This window comes from Pyrgilauda ruficollis, unplaced genomic scaffold (assembly GCF_017590135.1).
Source record: "Pyrgilauda ruficollis isolate IOZ18807 unplaced genomic scaffold, ASM1759013v1 scaffold8, whole genome shotgun sequence".
NCBI classification, from domain to species: domain Eukaryota; kingdom Metazoa; phylum Chordata; class Aves; order Passeriformes; family Passeridae; genus Pyrgilauda; species Pyrgilauda ruficollis.
In genome coordinates, this window is record NW_024529932.1 from 2,862,983 (window position 1) to 2,886,328 (window position 23,346).

At 41.2% G+C, this 23,346-nt stretch overlaps 1 protein-coding gene across 1 annotated transcript in view; it reads right to left on the bottom strand.

Moving 5' to 3' along the window:
- The window catches only part of MTUS2 (microtubule associated scaffold protein 2), a 159,297-nt gene that overhangs the window by 50,502 nt on the left and 85,449 nt on the right, over positions 1-23,346 (bottom strand). Inside the window, exons 4-5 of the mRNA XM_041487280.1 lie at positions 8,693-8,854; positions 285-383 (exon numbers count right to left, since the gene is read on the bottom strand). Coding sequence (XP_041343214.1) covers positions 285-383; positions 8,693-8,854 — 261 coding nt within the window. The remainder of the gene's footprint in view (positions 1-284; positions 384-8,692; positions 8,855-23,346) is intronic.

The window sequence follows — 23,346 nt, forward strand, 5'->3', positions numbered from 1 at the left end:
TAAGAAAATTGTAATGATAAAAAAAATATTCCTGTGCCCTTAAACATGTAATAGCAACAACTCTTTGCTTTGGAAGAGAGATGATTGCACGGTTATAACAAGGAGAACAAAAGTCTATTCAGCTCATGCATTGCTATGATAAAACCTGCTGTAGCCAGCTTAATGAACCTTGGACACAATCAATCCTCACTTAAGTAGGTCTCAGATTTGAGTGTGTTAACAAGAGATGCAAAGTCAACAAGTTTAAATCTTTCCTGAAACAGTGCTTTCAGGTTCATAAATACCTGGCGAATGGAGTTTTGTGGCTGTTACTGCTGATTTCTTAGGGGATGAGACAGCTGGTCTGCTGGCATCCTGATCTTTTTGCACTTCTTTCTTCACACCTGTTTTAGGAAAAAAAATCAAAGGTAGAAAGACACCTGGTTTATTATTCTGTTCATAACTCTGCAGAACTGTGTCACAAAGATACACATCAAAATGGCAAAATATATTTCACCAATACATGTCCTGGGCTCTGCACAAAATGATGCTACACACACTTCTGAGTTGGATGCCAACCTGACATGTCTGCAATCACGACTGTGTACGTGCAGCTGAGCTGGCATGCACAGCACTCTAGGAGGACAGAAGAACACCTTACACACTACCTTGGCTTTCCAGTCATCTGCACCATGACAAATGCCATTAAGGCACAAATAGCTACACAGCTAACCCATCCTATCTGTTCTCAGTGCTGTGTTCTATCTCTTCACCTTGCCGTGAAACCTTATTCTGGGCTGCAGGACAAATGGAATAGGACTGCAAAGCTGACTGAAATTGCCTGCAAGTCCTTGCCCTGTCACCTTTTCCAAAGGTAAGGAAGCTGCTTTTTCTGGAGACCAGCTTTCCAAGATGGTCTCATGTAGTGAAGAGAGAGGCCAGAAGCAGAAGCAGGCAGGAGGTGTCAGAGCTGTGCTGGATGTGGCTGCCAGGACACGAGAGTGGGTCTCTGTCTGTGCAGCAAGGCAGGCAGGGACAGAGGTGGGCAAGAACATTGGGGCACAAACCTGCAAGACGCTGTGCAGGTTTACTGGGGATGAACCAGGGCATGGAATATTTCTGAGAGAGGCAGCTCTGTGTCTATTGCTATTTGTCCCACCACTGGAGCTCTCTGGTCAGGGCCTTGGGATGGTCTGCCAGGCAGAGCTCTGCAGTCAGAGACTGCCTTTGCACCAGGGAGACACAACTTCCTCTGAAAGCCAGTGGCCACCCAAGCTCAGCTCCTCCTGCCCACCCACAGCTCCCATCAAAATAGCTGTGGGGACCATGCTGAGTGCAGTAACATGAGGTCCTGCCCTGCTCCTTTGACATGGCGCGACAGTCACAGGATCTCAAGCAGAAATTTTTCATCAAAGAAGTAAGGAGAAAGAGCAATAAAAAGCAAACCCCTGGGACAATAATGTATTTTCCTGTTTGCTTTCCTTTTTTTAACCATTAGTGTTTGTTGAGGGTTGCATTTTAGCCTGAAGGGCTGTGTCACAGCACCTGGATACACAGGAAAAACAGAGAGATTTAAGGCAAATGACTTGCTATAGAGGGAAAACAAAGTCTGCCTTATTGACTTTCCCTTCTCTTATGAGTATGTTCACAGATATCTTATAGGAAAATGTCCCACAGAATCTGAAGTATCTGAAGCAGGGAAAAAAAATCAGATTTTCTTAATGAAAATCTGCCTAATGTGCCTTAATGAAGTGGTGCCTAATGACAGTGGAAGTCCAAAAGCTAACGCTATCTTCCATTTTGCTTAATACAAAATGTGACCTGGCTCTTTCAACAGTGGAGAAAAATGGTAATTTCATATGGGGATCATAATCTTGAGGGACATTTACTGCTTTACTAGTTTTCTGCTCCCTCCAAAGCCACGCCTAGTCACAGCTGCAGTATATATAGGTTTATTTCTGATGCATCTTTCACCCTTCTACTTCTGCCTGCATCAGGACTTGCATGCAGAGAGCTGCAGAGGCAGCATTTGCCACACACCAGAAGCTGAGCTGTGTAATTCCTAGCACTGTCTCTCAGCATTTGCTTGCAGAGTGCTTCTGGAAGGAGCACATGCAGCATGTCCAACTGTTTGTGGGAGGGGAGCATGGGACAAGTTCTGAAACCCTCTGTGACTCTCTTCCACTGTTCACAGGCAAATCACACCGTCAGCTGTCAGGGGCTTGTAAAGACTGAACACCTGCTCATACCTTTACTTTTGTCCATCTCTGTTTTCTCTGCTGTTCCTAAATACAACATGTTGAGGCTGTGATTCTCATTTGTGATTAATACTTTTCGCAGTGAGGTGAATAAAGATAGAAATTGCCCATGCCTGTCCCCTATTACACTGTAGTTTACTACAGAGTAGGACATAAAATAAGTTTATGGTGCCTTTTCATTACTAAGGACCTTCCTTAGATGACAGCTGTGAGACAAAACCAGGGCTTGCTTTATAAGACATAGTTTATTTAGTTATAGATTCAAACATCACTTTTTCACGGTAATAAGGCTTTGGTTTTTCTGGGGCTTTCAAAATAAAAATATAATGCACAAATGGGCCATATACTGAACTCTTTCATAAATATTGCTATGCCAGCTGCCAAACACAGACAACAGTAGAGAAAAGCGTGTGCTTTCCTTATGCTTTCCTTAGGCATGTAAATAATTAACTACTTTTGGTTTTGAGACATTTTCAATGAGGAACACCTGGGGAATACACTCAGTCCCTTGACCTTAAGCACAAAACAAGAAACAATTCCCCAGTTAGAGCTTGGTTGAAAGAAAATGGAGCAAAGAAGGCCAGGATTTTGCAGAGGGCAAGGCAGGGTCTGTGCAGAGCGGTGGGAGCCGTGTACGGGCGCTGCCCGGTAGGCGCAGCTGCAGGGGGAACGTTGGCTCCTCAAAGTGGAAGACCAGCAGAAAGAAGGTGCGGACAGATATCTCGGCAAGGAAAGATAAGCAGGACTAATAACAAGGAAGATCAGTGCCCTTGTTCATTTTAAAAGACTAGGAGAGCTCCTGAGGTCTGGTGAGGCAGCGGCGCAGTAAGCGGGCAAGGGAGGAGGGGTTGTGCCGCAAGGGAAGAGCCAGTGCCCAGCACAGCCTGGCTGGGAAGGGGACAGGGACACATGGAGCTAGCTATTATTCAACTTCTCCTTCAAAAGTAGTAGGGCCCTGGTGGCCTCTCTGTGGCCCTCCTTAGAGGAGAGGGATTTAGAAAGCACACAGCAGGCAAAAGGAAGGACGGTCTGCGGGAACAAGCTGTTATCGTTTTGCTAAGCTCATCACCCACAGGGAAATTTTAGGGGAAGAGCCATCCCTGGCATCAGACCTCATATAAGAGCTTGAGCTGAATGCTTTTCTAAAAATGGGGCTTGTTCTTGTCTTTTGAAACAACAGCTGTTAGTTGGTTCAAAGAGAAACATTCAGAAAACATGTTGATTTCCTGCAGGGAAAATAAATCTTTAGATTACAAGTGTTTGGGCCCAGATTTTGTCATTTCACAGAAATATAGAATTTCAAGTTTAAAATAACTGAGGGAGAGCACTGGTGTAGTAATCAGCATAATGTGCAGTAGCACAGGGTATGGTGCAGCAGGAGGTTATAAAGTTTGATCCTTTCTAGCTTGAAGTGTATGAAAAGTAATTCAAAGACTAAAATGCACAAACCAGGTCTGTTGCTCCAGGGTAACTCAGGAAAGAAGACAAACATTATTCAGTTGTTATTACAGGCCTGAACACATGTAAAACCTCAAATCATATCCTGTCATATGTATTTTGAAATGTCAAAAGGTGTTATGTGTGCAATCATAAAAGAATAAAAATTACATGAAATTACAAAAGGAAATTAAGCACCATAAGTGTATATTTCTTGAACTTGCACACTTTTTTCATTTTCTTCTAAATTCATCTTTTATAATGTATATTAAATCTGATCTGGAACAAATTTTATTCAAATTCTTAATGTTATTGCCCACAGACTGGAAATATGGAATTCTAATTAGCCCTGTGTTAAATGCCTGTGCATTAGCCTTATTCCTGCAGAATCAGGGCTTTTAGCACTGAGCTTCCCAGCAAAAAGCTCCTGGTATCTCAGGAACTACCACTAACTTCCAGGCTTTCTGGAACACTTTCCAAGGCTCTGCCACCCTCAACAACTGACAGAGCTCATGCAGTGAGAAGTTTGGTTTCTGGTAACCAGTAGTCAAAGTCACAAAGTATTAATTTTTATGTGAATTTAAGGTTAGAAACCTCTCAACATTTCCCCTCTTTTAAAAGCTACACTTGTGTAATGAAATGGATATTTCAGGCTGTAAGAGAATAATGAGCAGAAATATTTGTTTGTCTTTTCTGCTAGTGTGCTTAAAAACATTTTCTTTTGAAAAAGGCCTCTATACACACAGTTCTGTAAAGGTATTTACATTTCCTAATTAACATACACAGCCTGCTCCAAATGAAAGAGAAGGAGCAAATGCAAAAATAATTAGAAACACAAGGCAAAACATTCCAGAAATCACTTAGAAAAATAGCAGGCAAACAAAGCCACTTTTCCATTCCTCCATCAGTGCTGAATGCTAGCCTAGGAACCAGAGCAAAAGATACCTTGTCCAAGACATCTCCTCAAGCACTGCAGAATCAGCACTTTTATTTGCCTGTACATTTTTGAGTCTTCAAAAGCCAGTACACTGGGATGGGCTTCAATTTGCTTTCATACTTCAGACTGAAAGCAAGTTAACAAATTGTACACTGAGTATTTATTCCAGAACAAATCCTAGCATGCTGTAGACATCATTAACAATTCAATGGGACTAACTGCATTCAGTTGGATTCCAACTGTTCTCAGGAGTATTTTATAAGTTAGCTAATGAAGTATGCAAGTTTAAAAAAAAAACCAAACAAACCCAAGGAAATATCTTTAGTCACTCACAGACACAGGGAGCCTCTTTGAGTTTTCTTCTGCCTTTCCCCCTGATACCCAAGGCTAGTCATGTCCTTGGTGAGTAATGACACATCCCTGCATGCATTGTTTGAGACAAAATGAACAAAGCTGGAAATATGATAGATTCTGTAGAATGGGAGCAGTCTAATTCTCTCTAGAGACTCTCTTCTTCCTGTGATCTATGAGACACTGAACGACTGAATAAAGAAGTAGATGTGGAAGAATGACTATGTATTTCTTGAAGTAGAAACTGCTAATTTTCCCTTTGTGTTTGTTTCAAATTTAAAGTCTATCTGATAAGAACAAAAGGATAACAACTATTTAATTGTCTTGTCTGAAAACGGTTGCCTTGTTCTTGTATTAATATAGCAAAGTTTCTTTAGCAGGTGTTTCAAAAAATTAAGGAAAAAATAAACCTGATAAAACGAATCATTCTTTGGACTGAATAAAAAATCTTAGGGTAATTCAGAACATCCAATGTTAGTTGAAGAGTTAAAACAACTACTCCTCTTTCTGCCATTTTGCATGGATCCTATGGCATTTTATTGTCTCCTCCTGTTTAAGGTTGAAATTTCAAACCAAGACACTTCCTCACCCAGCTGTGCTATGGCATGTTTCAGAGTGGCTCCCAGAAGAAAGGTAGGAAAACTTGCAGATGAGCTCCCACTTTCACCTGCAGGGTAGTGCTGCATATCCCAGTGTTCAGTACAGGAACAATATGAATGTAACTGCACACTGCACACTGCTATTCAGCTTGGAAGGAAAAGTGTTTGCAAGGGGGAACAAAGCAGCAGCAGACTCTTCTCCCTTCATCCCTGCAAGAGTGCTGGTGCTCACTCTTCCCCCCCCAGGTGACCTCAGCTCATCCCTCTCCCTCCTGCTGACATTCTGCTGTCTGGATTTTGCAGAATCTGATAAAAAATCCCACATTTTACACTACAAGATTGCTGGTGAGAACTGAGATAACACTGGCCTCTTATTTTTCATCTTGACTGATTGCATTTAACAGCCTGTCCTGTTCTATATGATTTACTGGTACTTGTAGAAGCAATTGACTGGGTGAATGTTTTGAACAATGCTTTTGATTGTCTTTAATTTAGGGAGCCAAGTAGGAACAAGCTGCTCAAATGAATGCCTTATTGTCACTGTCATTGCACCCAAATTAGGGTATTTCTTATGCATGTCAACAGTTGTTAAACAACAACCAAGTAGAAATAAGAATCTCATAACACACACTCCTCAAATTCCGTAAGAGGGCATAGAAAAAATAAAATCCCACAGCTCTCTGATTTCATAGACAGTTGGGTGGCAGATCCAGCCTGGTGGACAGAACAGAGTCTCTGAACATTGCCTTCTGCAGATATTCCCCCATTTTAAGGGAAATTTAAACCAGAAAATTAATATATGCATGCTTCAAGTACTATATATTTTAATCAACATCTGTGGAAAGAGGAAGCTTATATGAATTTCAGAGCTAGATTATAGTTGCAGAGTTCCTGATGGAGAGCTGCTTTCACCTATCATTAAACAAAATATGAAGCAATACAGAAATGGTAAGTTTTAGTTAGGTTATCACTGCACTTCCAGAAGTAGCTAATATATTTAAGTGAAATTACAAGACCTCTCATTTTCTAGTCAAGTATGTGCTTTCTTTTCCCTTTTCTATAAATTGACAGACATGTAAATATAAAAAGGGCTGTGCAATACACTGAAACATAATTAAGTGCACTCTTTTCAAAGAGCAGTTGAAAGGCCATCAGTTCATGCCTGCAAAACAATTTGCATGACAACGATCTTCCACTGCTATTGTCCCATGCCAGAATTCTTTTCTGATCATCTGAAGCACAGCATCATCTGCTGCACAGAAGAAGCTAAAGGAGTCCATTTTCATTAATTAAATATTTTTTTTATTCCCTGCAGTCCAATTTATTTCACAAGCACTTTTAGTGAAATATCAGGAATATAATGGCTCTTGAGCTGTTGTGTCTTTATATTTTTAAGTGAAAATTTACAGTTCATGTGGTCTTCTCAAGAAATATCTAACACATGAACGCTTTCATGTGATTTTTCATGGCTATTTTTGATTCATTAATATAGGTAGATATTTTCATTTGTGAATGAATTTACTATTCATACATAGATAAAAATCATGTACATCTCTGAAATACAAAGGTAATTTTTACATTGCCCAATATTGCACTCTTTCAGAATTATTATTTATATTTAAATGACTGCCATCATCTTTGTGAAATACTTTCCACCTTCCTTACATAAAATATGCTGTGTGCAATACACGTAGTGCCTGTGCTCCTCAGCTGTAACTGTGGAGTGCTCTAAGCACTTCAGTTTAGTAAATGCAATGTCTTGCACAGGAGACTGGTCAGATGCTAAATATATATGCAACATCAAGCCTATAGAAATCACTGTCCAAAGGATACCTAAACAGAGAAATTTACATTCTGTAGGTATCTCTATCACATTGGGATCTACACCCAGTGTTCATATGCTATTGCAAGAGAGGCAAGATGAGAACTGCTAAAAAAACCTTGCCTTCATAATTTCTTTAATTTGTTTCAATCTTTGCTCCTATCAAATACTTAGCATTTTGAAGGACCATGACACTCTTTTAATTAAAAAAAATAAATTAAAATATCATGAATTGCTGCTAACTTGGCTCCTAAAAAAATTAAACCAGAACATTGGACTATCATAGTTTCTTTTGCTTCTGTCTGTTGTGTATAATAGCAACTTTCTAAACTTGTCAGCTGCCCCTGTTGAGGATCTGTGTCTGACTGTTTGCATAACACAGGCAGGTAACCCTACTTCCATGTTTAGTTTCCTTCCAGAATAAATCAGGCAAGTTTATGGCATGGTAATTGCTGAGTTATCCCCTCACCCTTACCTTGACCCATGGGCCTTTTATTGTATTTATCCCCCTCCATCAGGTTGGTTTGGTGGGCACCTGGTGTCCAGCCAAGGTCAAACCACTACAACAGGTCAATCTGTCTTGAGACCAGGTGACAAGGACTAGCAATGCGTAAAGTCTTTGTCTCATATTTTGCACCGACTTTTCCTTCCCAGCTCCATTTGCAATGTGTTATCAAGCCCTATGGGACTTACATAGAGATGAAACACTGTTGAGTAAGAACCAGCCTGGATACAATTATTCATTTTGGAATATAAACTGCTAGATCTAATCTGAACTTGATGGAACTGGTCATTTGAGACATAACTGAATTGAGCAGAAGGAGAGTTTAGGCAAGGAAACAATCTGGAAACAAGACTAAGATTTTTTTGCTTTGTTTTCTTGCCTGCTTCTGCCTCTCTGAGTAAAAAAACCAAAGATTACTTAAACCTAGAGGCCAATATCCTCATCACTGCAAACACACCTAGCAATGAATTATCTGCTCGATGGAATGCTTTGGTCTCTAAAGCAATGCAATGTTTTCATAAAGCTGCTTGTTGAGAACCAACAATATATCCCCTAAATCTCTGGCATGTGTAGTTAGGGAGAGTAAATGCCTTCAATTCTACACATAACTCACAAAATGAGATTATAGCTGTTGTTGACTGCCTTCAAAAGAGTCTACAGTAAATGAAGCCCAAATCAGCACACCAGCAATGGGCCCAAGGATGGCATGAAAACTAATTAAAAGCAAGCAGTAAACAGCATCACAGCAAGGTTTTTGCATTTCTTGGCCTAAGGCAGGTGGTGTTTGAAGTGTGGAGCACTTACCAGCGGGTGCTGTGGCAGTTTTTGGTGCTGGCAGTAAGCTCCTGCGTGGTGTTGCTGTGCTGCTCGATACCTGTGTCGTGCTTTTGCTGCTCCCCTTGGGAGCATCCTTGGAAGGTGCAGGTGCCCTGGGGGTGGTCTGCTCTTCATTTCCAAAGCTGGAACCTGCAGGAGACCAGAATTGCACTAATTATAAGTCCATAAAAATGTATGTGAACTGTGGCATACAGACTGAACTTCTATCAGCAATTATAATCCACAGTGACACGTTCTCCCTGCAGCTTGGGCTAAGTGACATGGACTTTCTCCAGTATAAACCCTCAGATAGAAATATAGAGTTCCCAATAAGTTACTTAAATGCTAAGTCTTGGCAGCTGACTAGCTGTCAGTTACAGTCTGATTCCAAGAGGAAATTAAGACCTCCTCTTTGTCTACCTCTGTGAAGGTACGTGGCTACAACACTCATAAAGAAACCAAGGAATTCCTAAATATATGGGTGGGTGAGTTTGTAGCTGCTAGAGGAGCCACACCACACATTTACCCTATCCCTTGGAAATTGCTGATGTTCAAAATAGAGGGGAATAGCAGGGTTCAGTGGTGCAAAGTTTCAAATTCCCTTGCTCATGTGGAGATTTCCCACTAAGAGTCCCTCAGATCACACTCAGACATTTGAATAATAAGATAAAGAACAAAGAAAAAATTCTGCCTTAACTCTCACATCCATTTCAGTCATATTCTCATAACAAATATTAGGTTGCCAAGTTTTCCACCTTAAATTGACCTTTTTCAAAACTTTAAATGGGTTTGGTGTCCTCCTGCATTTGCCATCTACAGAATAATGACATCCTAGATTCCTTGTAGACATAAGGAAAACAATATTTCCTTAACATTTGAGAAAGGCAAAGTTGGAGTGTTGTTTTTACCTATCTTTCTAGAAGGCCTAAGAGGAGCAAAAGATTACAGCAGATCTGGACTTAAACATTTGCAGAAGAATGAACATTTTGTTTGAAAAAAATAGTGGAGATAGTGCAAGAAATGCAAAGGATGTCAGAAAATGTCTATAATTTTTATTTCAATTGTTTTACAAAGATACAATATAATATTGGTTAGGTACTGCCTGCAGGAAAATTGTAGCATTATCTTAATAACTGGCACATCCAATCTCCAATATTTTTAAGACGTAGGCTTCTTGAAAGTGTGCAAATAAAGAAGAGATTTCATTTTTGCCTTTATTACTGAAAATCTACTAGAGAAAAAAAAGTAGGTTGGAAAAGAAAATCCTCTTTCTGATAAGGGAAGAATATCCCTTTTGGCTCTGTAAAAACAGCTTTAAGTTTTGCTGTGTCTTTGAGGCTGCTTGCATATACCTCTTAATTTAAAGGGTGTATGTGCAGTATAAATGGACTTCTACAAATGTATGTGACCTTTCCAAGCCACACTAAAAACTCAAAACAGCATAGTGTACTCTACACAGGAACAAAAAGACCTGAAGCATTTGTCACCTTTACGCATCTCTGCACATAACACCCCCTCAGCACGTCAGGTTAATGTTCAATATCCAAACTGCATGCATTTTTCACCTGTGTAACAAACATTTAAGTTTATGTGCTGAATTAACTGTGACAAAACACTGCTGACTTCCATAAAGTCACAAAAGAAGAAAATCTGGCCCAACCTAGCCCATCTCCTCTGCAGCTGTGCACGGGGGCATCTCTTCTGCCAGGTGCCTGGGGGATGCTGCAGCATGTGTGTCCACCTCAGGCTGTCTGCACCACACTCCTGAAGCTATTCCTGAAGTGGTCTCAAATATATCTTTACCCAGTCAGCTTGGGTAACACCACTTGTAGAAATATTTTTTCTTTCTTCAGCTATTTTTTATAAGTTTCCATTGCAGAAGCACTAACCTTGAAGAGTAAATTATTCTTGTTATTTGCAGAGAAATAGAGTTCAAGTGTTCTTTAATGGAAACCCTTTATTCTCAATTTCAGCATTCATTCACTGCTCTACAGTGTGGAGTGAGGGAAGAAGTGTGAGGCTGAGAGGGAGCAGGTGTTCCCTACAGAGCCTGGAGAGACCATGGGAAATTCCAGAAGGAATTTCCCTGCAGCTTGTTGAGAGGACTATGGTGGAGCAGATATTCACACTCCACACTGGCACAGGTGGAGAAGACATGAAGACATGGCCCAAAGGAAGCTGCATCCATGGAGAGCCCTCACAGGAGAAGGGCCCTGGAAGAAGCTGGAGCAGGTTTATCCTGGGGGACAGCAGCACTGGGTAAAGACCCATGCGGGAACAGGAAACTGTGAGATGGAAGAAATGGCAGAGAGCAACTGTAATGGACTGACCACAACCCCCATTCTCCTCCCACTGTGCTGCTCAGTGGGGATATGGGATGGAGGAGGTAGAGGAACGGGGAAGGGAGAAGTGAAGCTGAGCCTGTAAAGAAGCAGTGGGGGAAAGCTATTTTAGTTTTTTGCTTTGTCTTTGTTTCACACCTTTCAACTCTATATTAATTGTTAATATATTAAATAATTTTTCCAAGTCAATTCTTTTTTTGCCTGTGACAGCAGTTGGTAAGTGATCTCCATGTCTTTACCTGTGGTCTTATTCACCCTATTTTCTTTACTGTCCTGTACAGGAGGTGAGACAGCGAGACAGCGTCAGGGTGGGTGCCTGGCAGCCAGCCAAAGTCGACTCACCACAACAGCAATACCAGGACACCCAGGATTTGCTGAGATAAGGTCAATGTTTCTCTTAAGAGACATTGTCTCTCACTTTGATGGAGATTGGAAAGAGACAATGGGATACAACAACACATGCATGTATAATATGCCCCAAAAAGCAAATGTTTGCCGCTTCCATGGATATAACTAAGGCAGCCTCTAGTTCCCCAGGAGCAGAGGTAGATGAGTTTCACCTTGCTACACATAGATTCCAGAGCTTAAAAAGGAGTCAAAGAACAAATTAAATTAAGGACCTAGGAGAATGCATATTTCTCCTGATCTAGGAGGAAAATAAAGGTTTTGATTTCCTTCAAGGAATCAGCTTATAGCAAAATCAGAAAGATTATTCATCAGATGGTCCATCTGTTAGTCCCTCATGAAATAATGCCTCCCACTATTATCTGCAGCTGGTGAATCAGTAGCATCTGCCCTTCCATGATACCACCTCTTATTTTCAGTAAAAGCCTGTGCAGAAACACCAGATGTGCAGTGGCTGAACAGTTTCCAGGTGACCACAGCCTTTGCTGTATTGTACCTCCTCCCTCCTACTCCTCTACTTTGGCATTCTGTCCAAACCAGGGGAGACTCTGCTTGCCTTTGAAGCACCTGGTAAGTCATTTGGGGGCTGCTACATAAAAGGCCCTGCATTTTTGCAGATTCTGTGCTCTATGAGGAACAGCACTGCTGACTTTGCAGTAGAGTGTTTAACAGGCTATTAATGATCTGCTGGGGCTGAAGGCCTTCAGCCTCACTTTTATCATCTCCTCACTATGAGCCCCAAGGAATCCTACTCTTCTCCTTCTGGAAAAAAAAAATCCAAAAGACGAATATTCTTTTGAAGACTTGCAGTTACTTTGGAAAGTCCCAGCTGCAGCCACTCTTCCTCTACACTTGTTTGCCAGTAGACATGGCGAGATTAGGGCTGGGAAGATATTGTAGGCTGCATGCTCGAAGAAAACCATGACCAAAATCCCACTGGCTCCTAGATGTCTTTGAACCACTGTTTCTCAGTATCTACCACCACTCTTTTTACCACCTGGCTGCAGCTCATTTCAGGGGCTTCTCACCCTCAGAAAAGACTCTTTTGTATGTGTCACTACAAGTTTGTGCCTCTTGTAGGTGCTCCTTTTCTGAAATTATTTACAAATTTTATAAAAAAGGATGGAAATATTATATGATAATACATATAACTGTAAAACTAGCATGAACATGAATGGGTAGAATTCTGCATTTGATGAGAAATTAATTAGGCCATGTTGTTTGGCAGGTCTTGATCTAAGAGGAGACCGTGATAGGAAGGGCTGTTGTTCTGGAGCCCCACAGCTACAGATTTCCCTGTCTGAAGTCAAGGGCAATAAAGTCTCCTTTTGTTGGAGAATTTGCATCCTCTCTAGAAAAGCAGCTTGTTTGACAATGCCTACGGGTGTGTGTCTTGCTGACAAACAAACTGCAGAGCAGTGTTACAGCATGAGAGCAGCTCCCCGTTCTGTGGGCTGCTGTGTGCAGCCTATGACACTCAGAGACATGGAGTGAGTTTCCAGCTCTTCACAGCAGGTCAAGCATTCCTTGTGCTGGCAGGAGGCTTGGAGCTGATAGCTCCTGCCACAGCTGTAGTCACACTCAAGATACTGGGAACACGCTGGTATCGTGCATGCTCACTGAAGGACAAAGGTACCCAGGGTTATGGGAAGGCCTTTCCAGCATAAAGATCCTTGGACACTACTTGATGCCAAGTTAATGAGAATGAAGTTGTGCCTTGCTGTTGCACCAGTGATCCCACGTAGCAATTCTAAATCACTTCCCAGTCACAGAAATGAAGAAGCTTTAAAAAAGGATTTGAGCCACTTTCCAAATTCACACAGCAAGGAAACAGCAGAGACAGAGAAGTGAGCAGAAAAACCTGATCATGAATGAGGCTGGAATGACTATTTTTCACCTGCAAAACACTGGGATGTATTATTCCTCTGGGTTTTACTAGGCTGCACTTTTGTGCCCCAGTTTTCAAGAAAAAGTACAAGCATAATGTGAAATTTAAAGTCACTGCCATGGGAATGATCTGATAAGAAAAGTACCTAAACTGCTGAAAATAATCAGGTGATGCTTAAAACCAAAGCCTGCAAGACACTTTTCACTAACTTGGGACATTTGGCCATCCTTCAGTTAATGCCCATTCTTTATTCCTGACTGTTACTTGTGAAGTGGTAAGTAAATTTTATAGAATGATTACCAGATATGCAACCTGTCAAACGAGATTTTTATTTCACTACTTTAAGGGTTTCTGTTTTGAAGTCCAGCATGGTATATTTCAATATGAGGTTTCACAGTGTAATTTTCAAGAGACACAATTAAACATTCAGCTCTGTATCTCAAGCTGAAACAAAGCTATGGACCAAGAGGTACGGTGTGATCATTAGCCCTGAGGGCTAACCAGGTTATTAAGATGTTTTGATAGTACATAAGATTACTAGCTGGCTAATTGGTTTTTTTTTGCCTTTGCAGAGACACAGTGCCTGGTATTTCCTCAGGCCAAATATGCAAGAGATGAGGCACCAGTTCATGACAGGTTTATTTTCCATCCAGAAAAGAAAATGCTTAAGAATTGATGTCCACACAATGCTTAAATCTAACTTACTTAGCTCAAAGTCTTTCTTCCTGCTGCTTTTTTTTTTTTTTTTTTTTTTTTTTTTTTTTTTTTTTTTTTTTGGCTCAGACAGAGATATTTGAGCAATAATTCCCTGTAAAATACTTATTTTGTGCCTGATAATATGACTTTATAAAAGCTCATTTTTCAGAAGTCTTTACATTCAAAATGAAACTTGAATTTTGAATTCAGGTTAATAATTTCCACCAAAATAAGGAGCCAAATTTGCAGTTCCTGTCAGCACAGCCTTAGATAGCTTTCAGTCTCTGCACTGGCAATGATTACCTCTAAGGCTGCCCCCTCATTGATAGGGAGGGAGTTTTGTGCCCTTTGTGCCAATCAATCATTGCAGATTGATGACAACTGTGATCAGCCATGGCTTCTGTACATTAACACACCTGTAAAAGATTGCTGCATGCCCATCCCTCTCCCCGTGCCCTCCAGTCCTAAAGCCAAGCACCTTTCTCCTGTGTCACCTGCTGCCAGATGGTTTGGGCCCCTGGACCCGGCTGTGCAGAAAGCTGTTGGGCACCTGAAGGGTGGGAGCCCTGCAAGGTTGACCACCACTGCAGCTGCACTGGCAGGCTCTTACATCACTCCAGCTGCCCTGACTGCTTCTGCAAGGGCTGTATCCTGCACTTGCAGCTGATCCAGGCAAGCAAAAGAGATGTGGTGTTTCTGGCAGGGCAGAGGGAAGCATTGCCTCTTCAGGCTGTGCATTCCTAACTCAGGTGGCAGCTGAGCTGCCAGGGCAGCACTGGTAACCCTACTTCCAGCAGGATGCCCTTGCACACACGGCCTTTATTTGAAGCTTGGTCCATCAGACTGTATTTACACTGCTAAACAAAAGCTGGCCAAGTATTGTAGGCTGTGTCACCCTGACACCGCCCAGGCTGATCACAGCAGCTTTTCCTGAGAGGGTTAGAGCAGACAAAACCATGGCCACAGTGTGAAGAATAGGGTGAGGGATCAGGACACTGGGCTTGGTCTGGCTTCCAGGCTTTCCCTTTCTCAGCAGCACAGCTGGAGCTGCAGCCAAGGAGCATCCACTGAGCTGGGCCATGTGTGCTCCATGTCACTGGCAAAGGAGGTCATTAGTCTCACTTACATCAAAGTGGGTTTAAGAAAAGTAGAGATGTTTTGCCCCTGCCAAATGGAATTGAAGCTCCTTCCTTTACATTATTTCCTAGTTTTGATGACACTGAGTTTTTGAAATCTAGATTAATTTTTGTGGCACAAATGCATCTTCAGTGCCCTTCATACATAATAGATAGCAGAAATACAGCCTTCTACTGATACACCTCCTTGTATCAATGCTAACTAATTCATTTCACACCACCAAATAAAATACATATTTTAGGATCCGGCTACGTGAATTTCTTACTTGAGTGGAGCCACGTGCTGCTCCCTTCCGAAGCGTTACAAGCCTCATTGGGCAAGGTGAAAATATCACCACAAAGTAAAATCTCTGTATGTGTTCCTGGGAATTGCAGACAACTCGCTGACTATGCCAGACTTTGGAATCACATAATGCATTTTATCTGGGTTCTGGTGCAATGTTACATCTCTGTCAGGAAAGATAAGCATTTAATAAAGTCTGTATGTTTGTGGTCGCTTTGCTGGCCACCAGCGGATTCTACAGCTGCTTGGCTAGTGGAGAGCTTTTGCATTGGCTGGCTAATAAAAACCACATAGGACATGGAGAGAAGACAGCATTGTATTTTACTGATCCATTGTAGTATTTGTCAGAAGGGATAATGTAAGTTTTTGGAATCATGGCAAAGACACCTGGGCTGCACAGACATTTTAAAATGGGCCTCAGAAACGACTGTGTATCTACCTTCTGAAAGAGGAATCTCCTGGCATGACTTGGAGCTGAGCCATCAAAGATCATTCATGACCAAATCTTCCTGCAAACCTTCCTCACTCAGTGTATGGCTCCGATCACAGTGACAAGCCACATCCCTCGTCAGGAATACTCCACTGGGGCGTCTCTTGTGGTACTCACAGGGGCTGACGCAGTAGAATTATAAACTGGGGAAATGTTTGCTTCTCTAACTGAGAAGAGAAAAATATACCTGCTGTAAGCTTCTCCTCTAGACATATGGATTAAAATTTCTAACAGATCAGATAAGAGTAACCTGATCTTACTCTGTAATTACTGAAGCCTATCAATTAACTGTAGCAAGGGCGGTTCTTAAAACCTGACATACACTTGAAGGCAAGCACGTACTCATAATGTTTTGGAAGCTCTTCTTGCTCACACAAGTTAAGAACATATCAGTTAAACATTTAAATTCCTCTAAGGTTCATTTTGGGAGAGTAAATAAGTAACTATATCCAAGCAACAGGCTTTCTGGGATCCTTTGTTCAGTAAATTTACTGAAATTGATTGTTATTGAAGGCTGAATTTGTAAGAAACTGATATTTAATCCCTGTGAGGGCAATTGAGGTGTTTGTCTTCAGTGCAACAAAATTTTGACTTAGGCTGGATGTTCTAGGCAAAAGACTACTCTCTATGCCAAGCAAAAAGCACGTGAAGAAAAACAGGAGCACAGATTTACTTCAGGTCTTGTCTGACACAGCCATGCACTGTCTTACAGAGGAGATGGATGAATGCACGTTCAAGGGCCACTTCTCCCCCTCACTGACCAGCAGTGTAGTCCTCTACACCACAAAATTCCCAGGCACTGTAGAGCTCTCAAAGTAACACCAAGCACTGACGGCATTTTTGCCACAGACACGTACATGGTCCAATGCCCTCAGCTGCCAGAATGACTCCTGGGATCACCAGAGGATGGCCAATCATTAAAATAACCAGAAAGAAGATACAGATAACATCCATTTTCTACTACCACCAAAGCACTAATGGCATGTATCAGACTACTTAGGGGGAATTTTCCTGCACAGGAAGATTTTGATGCTCCTGGGTAGCCCTTCAGTCTCAGCACCCACACTTCTAGAAGCACCAGTTTTGTAGCATGACTTGTGCTCATGACCATCTGCTTTCATGGCACTGAGCCTGCTTCTGAACTGGCATACCAAACCCTGTGGGGCACAGGCACCCATGAAAGACAGAATTAGAAGTGACATCTGCTCTGCAAGAGGTTCCTCCTGATGGCAAGAAGTGCCAAATTAGAGCCACATGCCTTATTATAAGGAGTGACATCTGCTGGCCCTCACAGCATTTTGTCATCAATAAATGCCTCTTCTCCAGAATCACTGCTTTTAATTTGCTTGAACGCTGGCTTGGAGTATTTTGACACTTAAAGGTATATATAATCCTTGGGAAAAGTGTTAATGACATTCCAACAGTGATAATGAATTTCCACCAGCTTTAGCAAGACATGCTGGTTGCCGCAGCTCAGCAGACTAGGAGAGGTTAAGCCATGCTCTAACAATTGTCAGTGCTTAAGGCTTGGTGGCATTCAGTCCTGCTCCTTCCCTGCCAAACCCACAACAACGTGTGTGCTATGGTTTACATGGAATTCTGCTAGATCAAAGAGCTGGTGCATGTGTCTGGCTCCTTACATGGCATAACGATGACTTCAGAGCACGTGACACACGCTAAGGAGGGGAGATGTCATAATGAAACCTCAAGGATGGAAGAGCCTTAGAGAGTCCCCAGTTAGTCACTAATTAATTGCATTTTATGAGCTCAGGCACAGATCCTCAAAGCTGCTTAGGAACTTAACTCCTATTTCATTTCACATTCAAATTTAACTCACTGTTCTTATTCTTAATCACCCTCTCAGCCCTGAAGGAGTTTCAAACTCACAGATGTCTCCATTTCAGAGTATGAAGGATGCAAGCAGCTGAGCAGAGCCTCCCATGCATGCTGAACAGTGCTTTGGTTGGGGGAAAAAGGAGGTGATTGGCACCAAATCTGTGCTTTGGAAACAGGCAGGGACTTTTCTAAGCTGTTCAGAGCAGCCATTTGCTGTGCTCACATCATGTTCATCCTCTTGGACAACATGCTGTTCAAGAAGAAACAGGTGAACCTGCTTTTCCCAGTTAATTTTCACAAACTCCTGTGTAAGTAATGCACAACATGTACAGTACTGCTCTGGGCTGACTCCTGTCTAGATCTGTGTTTTGTGGCTATTTTGGATGTCATAGAGAAAAAAAAAACCCCAAACCTATGGCAAAATATAAATCTGGAAGAAAAATTATTTGTTGTAGTCCAGAATTTCAACAGTCAGGAAACATTTTTTAGTGGGAAGATTTATTTTTAACCCACGCACTGGCTACATTGTATATTTTAAGACTCCAAAAAGAAGTTTGACTTGCAGAATTCTGATGATGAAATGTCTTCCTCAAAAAACATCTTAACCTGTTCAATCCAGCTAAGGTGTTTTTTCTAATAAATATTGTCTGTTATGAGGAGGCTGGGTATAAAACTGCAATTCAAAACCACAAGGAGAGAGAAACACAAGCAAAACAGGCTTCTCTTATAAATGGCATTATCCATGGAAAATAAACATAATTTTTTAAATTATGTGGCTATTAAAAATTTTTCTTATCTCATGTTTACTAAAACCAGTGCCTTTAGTAGATGATTTTGGGGAAAATTCAATTATTTTACAGTATGCTAATCTTAAGACTAGCCATACTAAATGCTGTGACCTAGTGATCCAGCTAAATAAGTTTTACAAAGTGTTTCATCTATGATTATATTTCTATGAACTGGAGTAATCTAAACCCATAATATTTTGCAGAGATCAGATATTTAATTGCACTTATTTCACAAAATGAGACCTCTTTAAAATATGTAACATTAAAATTTTGTTGAAAACCGCAAAGGTTATATAGATTAGGTATATTCTTTAAAAATGGCAGTGACTTTACAGAATAAGTAATTTAACTCTTCTAGTTGGTAAAGCATTTTGTTCATTTGATCCTTTTACAGATTTTTCCCCCTTCATACCTGAATGTATCTGACTGGCTGTAGCAGAATCAAACTGAGTGGCTTCTCTTCATTACAATAAATGCTACTGATAAGAAATAAAATGTCAGACTATTTCACTGGAGCATGCACAATTGGTTTCCACAGGTACAACCAGAGCACCTACCAGAGTACTGTGGAATGTTCCCCAAGTCTTTCCAAAGGCAAGTACACACATAGTCTGTGCAACAAACAGGAGGAACTGGAATTCTGTGACCACTCTGAGATTTATGCTGTGATAGGAATTACAGAAACTTGGTGGGAAAAAATTCTCAGGACTAAGAAACCACAGTGGATGGTTACAAACTCTTTCAGAATGATATAAAGGGAAGAAGAGGACATGGAACTGCATTTTCTGGAAAAGATAAAGTGAGCTGTGGAATACTCCAGAGTCCCCAACTCTGGTCCCCTAGATCAAAACCAAAATGGAATAAGTGGAGAAGTTTCACAGGAGGTCCATGAAAATGATCAAGGGCTCTAGAACCTGCCCTATGAGGAGAGACTGAAGGAGTTAGCTCTTATCTGCCCTAGAAGGGAAAGCTCAGAGGGGATCCAATCACGGTATTCAGTACTTGAAGGGCTCCTACAGAGAGGACAGAGGCTCTCACTTCACAAAGAGCCACATGGAGACAACAAGAAGGTACAAGCTGCAGTGGGAGAGGTTTCATCTCAACCTAAGGAGCAATTTTTTATGCTAAGATCAATCAGTCACCAGCACAACCTCCCCAGCCATGTGGTAAGAGTCCCCATCACTCAAGCTTTTCAAGAGGTGACTGGACAGGGAGCTAGGTAATCTCATCTAGGCTCCCTTTTCCACAGAATGCTGGACCAGATGATCTACAGATTTCCTTCCAACATGGCCTATTCTGTGATTCTATGAAAAGGGAATAATCAACAAAGACCCCCAAATTCCAGTGCCAGGATTAAAGCAAGGACTATACACCACTATTCATTCAGACAGTTTAAATTCAAATTATGGTATTATAATATCATTTATGCTCTAGATATGTATTTCTTACTGAGCTTGTGAAAAAAGATACAAGTCTGATTACTCAGAAAATCTACCCTTCAGAGAGCAAACACAGCCTGGGCAGCCAGGCATGAAATTCCCTGTCTGTCTGACTGCAGCACCCCAGTGGTCTTGCCACATGCTCTGGCACCAGGGAGCCTTCTCTGAGTGGCTTTTGTGGGCAGGTGCTGTGTTTTCCCATGTCATCAGGGTATCACTGAAATTAAACAAGTCATAAAAAAGTAATGAATCTGTTCCTGGTCTTCTGCATCAGTGGGCAAGTTGCTGCCAGGCTGGATCCATGACTGCAACATCCATTTTGGCATGATATAACACCGTGTGGATTGGTCCCGTCCTGGCTGGAACACCTGATAACACTCCTTTATTGGACAAGATCATGCGTCTAAATCCACTGCTTTTGAAAAGCAAGGACCTGATGTTACAAAGAGAAATAATTACCTGTACCCTTGCCATTGGTCTTTTTCTTAAACAGGACCTTTGAAGATAAATTTACTTGCCCATCTCTGGCATGTGGAAATGGAACTGCAGGATTAATGAGAAATACCCTACTAACTTCAGCTCCATATGAATTGTTCTGTACTTAAGATTTGTAAGGGACTACTTAAATAAAAGCTTATAAATCATATATGTAATATAAGAGTTATTGAGTAAAGCACAATTTCTCGTTTTGTCCCATTTTAAATCCAAGTATTTTTTCAAGACCCCTGGAATTATCAACAGGATTGAGAACAGGTTTGTGTATATAGGGAGTAGGTAGGGATTTGAATGAATGCAGATTATTTTAAAAAGGCACGAAGTACAGTTAGGAGTAAGATCTGTAGCATTTCATACCAACACAAATAATATCCTTTTGTATATCAGGAACATTTAATTAACTTTGCATGTATAGTACAAGTGCAGAAATATTAAACCAAAGTGTTGTCTACTGGAAGATTGTAATTGAAGTGATTTCCATTGTACTTCAGTTTTAGGAAAAGGTCTCCAAAGCCCAAAGTCTGCAGGAGGAGTTGGATAGCTCTTAGACCTGCTAACAAATGGCAGAGGCCTCAGGAGAGTGTAAGCAGTAGTTTTGAGTTGTTTTGCTGGTTCTGCAGAATTTTCTTCACCTCCACGACAGCAGAATCTGACAGGACCCTCACAGGTCCCTTGGTGCTTCTCTTATATTCCTGAATCCTGAAGGCAAGTGGTTATGTAAAAATTTCAGTTGGTACTAGTGTAAAAGAATTATACTAATATGAATAATAAAATAATTACACTATGCTTCTATTTTTTTACCTTCTTCTTCAGCACTTATATGTAGCCTGAGAGATCTCCAAGATCTTCTTTTTAAAGAAATATCCTGGGTTTTTCTGAAATGGCATGAGCTGTGATATCACACCACACTACTGTGATGACATGGAGGTTAAAGGTGCATTTGCTCTAAGGAATGCTTAAAAAGCTTCTCCTTCTCTCATTAAATGTGAACACTTATCTCAGGACACCTGAGTTCTAGCCCCAGACATTTAAACATGGGGGTGGTGGTAGTGCTTTAGAGCACTGATACTGAAGACAAAGAAGGAGGCTCTTAGAGGAGACAGAAGAGCCTTTCTGCAGAAAGCTCTGCAGAAAGGCCAATTTTGGTTAAAACTGCATGTATAATATTTGTAAACTCCTTAGGATCTGGGAAACAAGACAATGTACCAAACCCATCTGTCTCTTTCTAAATTTTCAAAGTCCATAGATGAAGGAGGGAGTGGAAGATGCAGCTGAGGCTCTTTGCAGAAAGGTTATTATTGCAGAAAGGTTATTATACATCAAAGTACGGCAAGAACTTATGGAGAAAGCCCTGAGGAGAAAGACTTGGGGCTCCTGGTGGACAAAAATTATTGTCTGAGAGCAAGAAACACTACTAGCTCCACAAGACACATAGAGATAATATTTTATATTACAGACCATACGTCTCCTAAGTGAAGCACAGCCATTATTAGAAATTAAGATCCACTCCACCAGAATCCCAGCCTCAAAAACAGTCAGTGGTTCTCAGTAGCTGGGAAAAAGGCACAAAGCTTCATCTTTTATGAGTGGTAACAAATTTTTCTACTGGTTTTACATGACACAGTTTCATGAACTTCCTTTGGAGTTTGTTTTGGTTTTGTTCTCTTGTTTATACAATGAAAAGACAATGGAAAGCCTGAAAAACAATAAGGACTTTTTCAGATTAATCAACACACCAGATATCGCTGATTTCTCTGGAAGGATTGTACAAATTTTGTTCAAATCCATAATAAAATTTTAACTGCTACACCTCAGACAGAGTTCTTATCCTCTTTGTATTCTCTAAAATGTAGGGAAAAAAAGAAGTTTAAAAAAGGGCTCCTGTGAGTTTGGAAATGCAACATACTTTGCAAAAAAACATCTAAATTAGATAAACTGGGGGTGGTGCTGGTAGTTTCTCAAAGTATTTCACCTTCTTGTGTTTGTTAGCAAAAGGCAGGGAGTTGCAACAAATTGAAAAACTCTTCGAGCTCTGGGCAGTCTGGAAGCCCATCCCTATTTAACAATGCCAGTATCATCGCCAGCTTCTGCCCATCTACTTGGTTTTTCAACAATCTGCTCTGTGAATAGGAGGACTATTGTAATCTGGTGTCCTTTGAATTTTTGTGCTTTATACATCTCCACTGCACTGATGATGGCAGCCCACCCAAGTGCCAGTTATTCCCAGAACAGCACTCCCAGCTCCCCATCAGCTACAACATCCCTGCCTGTGGATCCTCCTTGTGTCTGCAGTTTCAGTGTGTCCCTTCTGGAAAGGCCTCATAAATGACACAGAGAACCCTGTTTGCCCTGCCAAGGCCTCTAACTGCTGTTCTGGCTCTGGTGTTGTGGCAGGTTTTACTCCAGAAGGCCAGAAAGGCTCTGCACCACCGAGACCACAAGACAGGAATTTTCTTAATGGAAAGCACTAACTTGGATCTTTGGTCTTCAGCAAGCTGCTAATTCTATGAAACCTGTGGAATCTGGAGCTGGTCCTTCCCTCAGAGTAATTCAAAATGCAGAAGAGATGGAGAATTAATACAGGACTAATCCCACTGAATTACATAGACTTTGTTTATTTGGGAAATCATGAAAAAAAAAAAAAACTAAATTGAGAGAGAAACCCCAAACATTTGAGTCACTGTGACCACATTTAAAAGTTAACCATTACCTGGAGCAACAAGGATGGCTTTTGGGACCCAAAGGAAAGAGGAAAAGCGCTTCCTTGTATCTGTCAAAATGACTGCCTTGATACTGGAAAGGAAGCATGGATCTGGGCTTTCCACCTGGTAAGCTGTGGGAAGC